The sequence below is a fragment of the Syzygium oleosum genome, unplaced genomic scaffold, assembly GCF_021117445.2.
Source record: "Syzygium oleosum isolate NSW1041296 unplaced genomic scaffold, Sole_v2.1 Sole_v2.11, whole genome shotgun sequence".
Lineage (NCBI taxonomy): Eukaryota > Viridiplantae > Streptophyta > Magnoliopsida > Myrtales > Myrtaceae > Syzygium > Syzygium oleosum.
In genome coordinates, this window is record NW_026607495.1 from 10,209,355 (window position 1) to 10,218,736 (window position 9,382).

The following is a 9,382-nucleotide window of genomic DNA, read 5'->3' on the forward strand; positions in this document are numbered from 1 at the left end:
TTATCTCATCCATTAATGTGATATCATAATCATTCAATTTATCCAAGATCACGCATTCGAGAAATGGGGCTCACTTGAGAACGATATACTTAGTGATCAATCCGAGAGGTCTTTCACAAGACTGTAACATAGGCTTGGACGTAGGCGTAAAAAGGAACAAACCACTTGCAGCCAATAAAGAAGTTCATCTTCATCTCGATTGGGTTTACAAGTCAATAACCCTGAAGATATAAACAAATAATCTTGCTTCACTCCCTCCTTCGAGTGAGATTTTTTCAGCATATGACACTCCAATATTTGCTTAGATATCCCAAACTAATTGTATGACCTCAAAATGAAGCTTAGGTGTTGGGGTTATATCGTAAGATAATTTTACAGGAAATGGTGGTCAATTTCATCTTTGCAAAAGTTAATATAAAAGTTATTCACCTCCTCTGGATTTACCAGCACTACAAAAAAACAATGATTGGGCCACGGAAAATTAGCGACGAAAAATTTTTCGTCGCTAATTTCCACGGAATTTGCGACGAAAAATAAACTCGTCGTTAATTAGCTGCGAAAAAAAATTTGTCACTAATTTGCGATGGAATTTGTGATGAAAAAAAAATTCGTTGCTAATTAGCGACGGAAAAAAAATTCGTTGCTAATTTGCAACGAAAAAAAAATCCGTCGCTAATTTGCGACAAAAAAAAATTCATCGCTAATTAGCGATGAATTTTGCGACGGAAAAAAAATTCGTCGCTAATTTGCGACAAAAAAAAAATTCATCCCCAATTAGTGACGAATTTTGTGCCTGAAAAAAAATTTGTCGCTAATTTGCGACGAAAAAAAATTTGTCGCTAAATAGTGACGAATTTTGCGACGGAAAAAAAAATTCGTCGCTAATTAGCGACGGAAAAAAAATTCGTTGCTAATTTGCAACAAAAAAAAAATTCGTCGCTAATTTGCGACAAAAAAAAATTCATCGCTAATTAGCGACGAATTTTGCGACGGAAAAAAAATTTGTCGCTAATTTGCGACAAAAAAAAAATTCATCCCTAATTAGTGACGAATTTTGTGCCGGAAAAAAAATTCATCGCTAATTTGCGACGAAAAAAAAATTTGTCGCTAATTAGTGACGAATTTTGCGACGGAAAAAAAATTCGTCGCTAATTAGCGACAGAAAAAAAATTCGTCGCTAATTAGCGACGAATTTCACGACGGAAAAAAAATTCGTTGCTAATTAGCAACGGAAAAAAAATTCGTCGCTAATTAGCGACGAATTTAGCGAAGGAATAAAAATTCGTCGCTAATTAGCGACGGAAAAAAAATTCGTCGCTAATTAGCAACAGAAAAAAAATTCGCCACTAATTTGTGACGAAAAAAAATTTCGTCGCTAATTAGCGACGGAATTTCCAACCTAAAAAAAATCGTCGCTAATTTGCGACGGAATTAGCGACGAAAATAACTTTGGCGGGATGTTCCCAACTATTTTTATAGTTCATCGCTAATTCCGTCGCTAATTAGCGACGAATTTAGCGACGAAAATAAACTTTCGCTACACATTCCCAACTATTTTTATAGTTCATCGCTAATTAGCGACGGATTCAAATTCATCACTAATTTGCAATGAATTAATAAAAATTCGTTGCTAAATTCGTTTCAGAACAATGCTCGTGCCAAAAGTAAAAAAATTTTGTGGCAAATTAGCAACGAATTTTGCCACGAATAAGTTCGTCGCAAATTACTGATCAAAAAAAAAAATTTCGTGACAAATTAGCGATAAATTTTGTCACGAAAAATTAGCGACGAATTTTGCCACGAATAATTAGCGACGAATTTTGCCACGAAAAATTAGGGACGAATTTTGTCACAAAAAATTAGCGACAAATTTTGCCACGAATATATTTCGTCGCAATTTATAAATTAAATTTTGCGACGCCGAATTGGCAACGAAAATTTTTTCATCGCAAATTTCATCATAAATTCGTTTAGCGACGAATTTTTTCCATTTTTTTCGTGGCAAAATTCGTCGCTAAAACCTACTTTTTTGTGGTGACATAAGTTAGAAAAGCAACGGTAGATTCAAATTTTTTTTTTAGATGAGACCGCAAAGTCGGGTTGCAGCTTGAAATCCTATTATAAGTTTATAAGGGTTTGGATGGATTGGGAACGTGATTATATCGGAGCCGCTACTAAGGGTGTGCATAAGAACCCATAGAAATGTGTGGAATCGATGGAACCGTTAGAACTTGAGAGTATATGATAAGCTTCGAGATATGGAGTCATAACTATATCATATCCTCATTATAACTTTTACTCGTGCATACTACACGGCATATAGTCCCTTCAGATAATTATTTGTACCAAAAATGTATGAGAATATAGTAATTACTTGCCGTTTTATAGTTTTTAGGTACAAGTTTCAATATAAACTCATAGAATTATTTTGTATTTTAGTTGTTCACTATCATTGGGTTTTGCTATCAATATAGTGAATTTGTACTTCATTGTATGATATACGAGTTTTTCTTGTGTTGCGACGTAATAGAATAGCTTTTCGATAAGTTAAAATGCACAAGTTTTCGTTTGTAGAAATTCAACAAACTATTTAGTAATTTTTTCTTGAGAAAGAGTAGATCAATGGATTTTGGATTTCAAATTGAGGCAAATACCATTCTCACATGAAAACCTGCTATCGCATAATAACATCCTAACTTTCCTTGCCATGTGAGGGAAAAATTGTTCGGTGACACACACAAACTCTCTCTCCGTAATTGGTTTCTGGCATTCTCCATCACATTGAACTGACTACATTATTCTTTTGCGGATCTCACTTTTTATTTAAGATTATTTCTTGCATTTTTTCTTCTTTTTTTTTTGCTTTATATTATATTAAATGACAAAACTACTCACATTCCTTTCAAATAATTTTTTTCACTCTAGCCTCATCTTCCACACCCATTCATTGCAAGGTTTCCTTCATGTCTGTCTTCTTCTAAACTTATTCCAACAATTATTAACTTTATTTCCCCGAATAATCCTCATGATCGTGAATTTTTCGACTTTGATTTTTGGTACAAATTTACGAAAATTTACTCAAAGATTGAATATTGTGGTTGATGAATGCATTATACTCAATTTACTCATATTTTATTGGAAGACAATATTGAAGAGGACCCAAATTGCTTAAATGTATCTATTGATGATGAAACTGCGAATGGAGAACAATAATCAATCATGTCAACAAGTTCATTTGGTGCTTCTCGCACTAAACATTGAAACTTATTCCTTGATATATACGTGTTTTAAGTGAATAATGACTTTCTTATTGATGCAATTGAAAACTTTTATTGTCTGATTCAGGTAAAATATTTTTTCAAGAGAGTAACCTTTTTCAGGGGAGCCAAGCAACTGAATGAACAATATCTTTTATTAAGCTGCATATGCAACTTGTTATTATTGCAGTGGATAATTTTCTTTTTATTAATGATTCAATGAAAATTATGGTGCATTTAGAATTGACAAAAAAATATGTGTTCTAGATTCCATATACTTAGAACTTGGAACCTACTCGTCGAAACAGGTTGCCGAATTTTTGAATTCTGAAACCTACCCTGCATGTCTTGGAACTTGGAACCGAACAGGTTTCTACTGGTTCAGTTCTCCAATTTCAGGTTTTACCTAGAATCATGCTCACCCCTAATGTAGAGTAGGTTCGAAGTTTCAAAAAATAAGGAACATGTTCCGACTACCCAACTAAATTAATATTTTTTTTGTCAGACCCAATTGAAGTTATAAAGTTAATAATATCTAAAACACGATCCAACCTGTGTCCAGGGACTGGATCTTACTCTCCCATTTCGTCGCCTAACTTTTCAGACTATAACAATAGCAACAGCAACGACAAACGCACGTTTGTCTACGTATGGTAGACAAAATAAAAATCAATATAGGATAAAAACTCCTGTGTCTGGTGGTTATCCAAGCCAGGTTAATGCCGAATATAAAATGGATATAACCCGGATAAAAAAAATCACATGTGATGGTGAGATAAAGGTGGATAGCATATTTCATATTCATAATATAAAATTTATTTTTCTAGAAAACCCTACCCTCTCTCTCTTTTTCTCCTCTATAGCTCTGGTTCATGTTGACACTTCACGACTCCTCTGTAGATCTCTTGTTCATGTCGAAGCTTCACGAAAGTAGCGAGAGGATCGAAACTCATTCTCCTCCATAACTCTTTAGTCCAAGTCGAAGCTTCATGAAAGCAATAAAAGAACCAAAGCGTCTTCTCCTCTGTAACTCTTCCGTTCACGTTGAAACTTAACAAAAACAACGAGAGAGTTGAAGCACTATAATTTTTGGAATCACAAAGTTGAATGATCATGCATTCTCTCTAGATCTAGCATTCTCCAACTGATCTATTTAATTGATGTTGCTGTAGTCCATTTACATTTCTTGTCATAGTCGATTATGTGGCTCTAGAAGCTAGCCCATTTACATTTCTTGTCATAGTAGATTATGTGGCTCTAGAATGCCACAATGAGCTCTTTCATTGTTAAAGGTTTAGATCATTCAATAATCATAAAATTGCTTGTTGGAGGTTGTCTCTATTTATGCATTTTTTACTTCTTTAGTAGTGAATCGCAAGGGATTTTTACCATATCCGTTTGGGCATTGATATGCAGTCTTACCAAAAAAAAATGGACAATATAGGATATGAAAATATCCGACTATATTACTGTGATTTACCAAATAGTGAATAAAATATAACAAAGTCCATGGATTTAATATCTTATACTATATAGTCATATTCTAACTAAAAGTCCAAACAACCAAATACAGTCTTGTGGTTTATTTATTTATTTTGGTTTAATTTAATCTATTGATGATACTCATTGATCATTAAATTATATTCAGAAACAATGCATAGGGAGACTTATGTCATGAATTCCCAATCAATTAAACAATCAACCAATTGAGAGTAAAATTGATTTCGTAACAGTAAGTTGTCAACATCAAGACAACATCAAGAGATGGGATGTTAAACGAAGAATGCTATGGAACAAATTTTTCCTGTAATTTCATAATAAGGAAATTCACTATTTAATTATTAAATTATTCTTAAACGTCACCATATCTATTTTTCGCCTATAAAGCTTGTATAAAAGTGTCGAAGGGGCAAATCACACTGGAATTTAGAAAAATTCCTTGGCCCCATTGGTCCGGTTGGTCTGACCCGAATTCAATCTTGCAAATTGCTCCACAAACCTGACCACCAAATAGAGTTATCAGAATGAATTATTGTTACATCACTGTCGATCTAATAGAGTTCTTACACATATCCAATCTTGTAAAGAAAAAAAATTCATCTATCCTTTGGATGAACGAAATCACTAGAAACGAAAAATGCACATATATTTGTTAAATAATATTTTTAGCATATATGGTTGGCACGTTTCTAACAATTTAAACTTTTGTGAGAAAACGGTTTCTTCAATAGCTGTTCAGACCTGGCCTGTTGAAATAAATATCCCATTAGCGGTGAAATGTCCTAGCTAAATCAACATTTGCAGCATTGAAAAATAGTTTTTATCGCATTGAAAAAATAGTTTTTATTAGGTTGGGGGAAAGCAAGGATTAATTTGCAAAATGAAACAACACTATGGCATCACTTTCTTCAACATACACAAGCACCTAACTTGGTCAAAAGTGTGGAGTGTTGTAAAAATAAATGGCTTCGAATCAAAAGAGCAATCAAGTCGGATTTTGAGGCGTGATATCACTTTCCTTAAGGATTTATTTGCCCCACAATGTTGCTAATGGTCACCGGCAAAAATCCTTCAGGATACAACAAAATCTCAAAATGAGAATACTAGATAGCAATTCTAGTATTTCTCCAGGGTCTCTCTGGGAAACAATTGAAAAATGATGGCTGTAGTTTTCGAAAGAAGACTTGAAAAATTGATTTCTATTCTCCTTCTTGCCAAAAACTGACATATATAGAAATCGGTCTTAAAGAACATAGGCAACTCTTCACGAAAGGTTGCAAAGCTAACAAAGATATTCCTTCGGAAAAAGTTGCAAACTGAACAAATGCAACCCTTCGGGAAAGATTGAAAACTGAACAAGTATAATCTCCAAAAGTTGTCTTGAAAAGACACATGTAAAATTCGGAATAAAATAAAATAAAATATATATAAATAAAATTCCGAATTTTCATAATTTCGAAAATTATTTAATAAATAAAAAACAACCTTTCAACTAATAAAGATTAATGAGATAACCTTACGAAATAAAATAAAAAATAAAGGGATTAGTGCTAAGTGCGCCTAACAATCGCGCCAAAATCACGCACCCGCACACGGGTATTGTGTAGACTAGCACACACCCCATCGTCTTCACTCTAAGGAGCAAGAAGATATTCACAGTTATAAAGTGGCCCACTTTCTCAAAACTTTCCTATGTGGGATAAAGGAAAGAGCATTATTTTGTTTGTTTTACGTACAAACATCCAACATGGAGTTCACTATTTCTTGCTCATAGCAAAAGAAGAGTCAAGATGTGATAGACAGAGATGCGTGTAATATATAATTGCTCTTGTTGAATTTGGAAAGTTGGAAAGATAGGTTTTAAACAAAGGACTGGCTATTGGGGAGACTCCTGCAAAGACTTCTTTGCCTCACTAACATTGGAGAAGAGTCAGACTTTGACAGATTAGCTCATGTATTTAATTCGCATGAGACTACCACAGAAAGAGTACGTTGACCATATTATATATTTATGCTAGAGGCTTCTTAACTAGACTTCCCCACAAACTAATTAAACAAATTTAGAAAAGAAAAACAAAAGATTAGTTTTCTATAATGTATGGATAATTTTAATTATCGTTACATGGATTGTCATTATGCTTATTCCAAATGACAGAAACTATACCAAATGTGGCAGTAATCCCCTACCCACTCCCAACCCCGACTGCGGCCAACGGTGGTGAAAAATTAGATTTGTTATGGGAAAATATAGAAAATATACCTCTGACTTTAGGCCCATGCAATAACCACTCACATATCTTTATTTTTGGAAGTACCATTCATATATTTCTAAGCAAAACTCAACATCGAAATAATTAAATTGTCCCTCCTTGTAAATTCATTTTAGCATCTTGTTTAGGGTTTGGATTGTTTGGCTTGCAGTAGGTTTTGAGTATTTTGAATGAATGTAAAAATTAAAAATTTAACAATGATCAATTTTGGAAAAGAGATATTTTCGTAAGTCGATGGTACAAAATGGTTTCCAAAGGTAGAGCCTAGATATATATATATATATATATGGTATTATGAAAATAAAAAAGATATATGTAAATGGTCACGTTAAAAGATGATGTTAGTTTTGATATTTTCTCATTTGTTCATTTTTCTCTCATCGTGTCCCACAAGCTCAACTTCAATACGACGATATTTTTTTTTTTTTTGGTCAAATAGGACGATATTGAATAATAAGCAATTTCGACATAGACAAAAGAGTCCAAGGTTGTTTTTTTTCTTTTTGGTCTGGACATAGACAAAAGAGTCCAAGGTTGTTTATATGGATGTTTCTATGCTCTTTTGAGCTGAAATTACATGCATTTTGTGGGAGTCTTTCTACAAGGTCTTACACCGTATAAAATCAATTAACGGCTGAGATCTTTTGGGGAGTACGAGCACCCGTGTTATATGGGGAGTTTTTAGTAATTCTACCATTATTGAGGTCATTCCACCATAAACATCTCGACACAAGGGCCGATTGAAAAAAATAGCAGCTGATAATATAAACTATCAAGTCCCTTTCCGCGTTTACTTTTCATGTATTCTATTACAATTATATTGCCAATCTAAGACAAGAAAAATCAAACCCTGTGTTTTTTCTTCCTAGATGTTTACACAAACAAATCAGGCCTGGTCAATTCTGATGTGAAGGCATGTGAATGGCCATTGCTATCTCAGACACTCTTTCCTCCACCTTCCTCACCACTTGACTCCCATCGAAATCGTGCTCAATCAATGGCATCGTGTTCGAGTCGAGGTAGTACAAGAACAAGACCATGAGAATGGAGCAAATAAACATTGGTATTGGCCCGAAGAACCAGAGAAGCAAGTTCAGAGCAAAGTACAGTGCCCTGAGCCCAACGGACCAGAAATCGCCGCCTCGGATAACGGCCAACTCGACGCTCTTTGGAGGAATGCTCGGGCTCGGCGTGCTGATCAGGTAATTGGCGTGGACGAAGTGCCGGGCCGACTGGATGAAGCATGAGAAGGCAAGGAGGAAGCAGATGAGGAGGCTGATGTACTTGATGGAGAGGGTAGTGGGCCGGGTGTCACCGTAGACTAGGTCGCTCGCGAAGAAGTTGTTGTTGGTGTTGCTGATCCAGGCACCGATCAGGGAGCAGAGGGTGAGTGAGACGGAGGCCAGGAACGTCGCCGCTGAAATGTTGGATGAGATCACCCCGAGGGACGTGCCAATATTACTCCTATCACCCTGCAAGATCATTTTGTGTCAATAATTTGTGATTCGATTGATCAGAAATAGCACGGGAACAGCACAAGCAGGAGCACCCGAATTGATCAAGTTTCAGCTCTTTTGGCAATGACCCTTTTCGTGAATTTCGTACAAAGCTGAGTGCACGACCATTTACTCAATAAGGTCGAACAATTAGAGGACGGCGCAGATCACAGTCTATAGTTTTTGACAGTCCAATGTGTGGGAATCAGGGGAGTTCGAATTCGATTGCGCTCTTGGGCAACCATTAATTGATCAAGGAAAGTACAGTGGGCTAAAATTAAACTGAAAGGAGAGATTTTGACCTGCATGATGGCCTGAACCCAGAAGCGCTTGTTGAAGTTCTCAAACCCCATGCAAGTGGTGTGAGGCCGATGGAGGTACCTGTAGAGGAGTTGGAGATGGTACAGGAACATGATGAGCATGCCACTCGGAACCAGCACCACATCCAGATCTTTCTTCTCAAAACCCATTGTTTTGCGTCTCTGTGAATGTTGCTCAGTGACTTGACTTCTCTAAGAGAGAGAGAGAGAGAGAGAGAGAGAGTATGTGCGTGTGGATGATAAGGTGTTTGCTTAGAAAATCTTGTTGATTAGCTGAATTCTTGGGGAATAAATGAGAGATTTGGGGGTTGTTTAAATAGGTGTTTATGGCACCATTGGCTTCTATTCCTAGGCGGCTGGCTTATGCAAATTGCAATTTTTTTGAAAGTTCTTAAATATGAAATTCATGTTGGACTTCCAATTCGACTATGACAGGCACGTGTGAAACTCCATATGAACATCAAGATTCAAGATTCTTTCCAAGATGCACATCCTCGTTTGTCGCTTGCCTTGGAGAGAAGGGGTTTGGCAACGTGTTC

The 9,382-nt window shown here is 35.7% G+C and overlaps 1 protein-coding gene across 1 annotated transcript; it reads right to left on the reverse strand.

The window, feature by feature from the left end:
- Nucleotides 1-7,792: 7,792 nt before the first annotated feature.
- Nucleotides 7,793-9,072, reverse strand: LOC115680447 (uncharacterized). The gene is made up of 2 exons (XM_030604250.2): nucleotides 8,826-9,072; nucleotides 7,793-8,499 (listed from the first exon to the last, which is right to left on the reverse strand). The coding sequence occupies exons 1-2, from the start codon at nucleotides 8,991-8,993 to the stop codon at nucleotides 7,924-7,926; spliced, it is 744 nt and encodes a 247-aa protein (XP_030460110.1). The 5' UTR covers nucleotides 8,994-9,072; the 3' UTR covers nucleotides 7,793-7,923.
- Nucleotides 9,073-9,382: the final 310 nt, after the last annotated feature.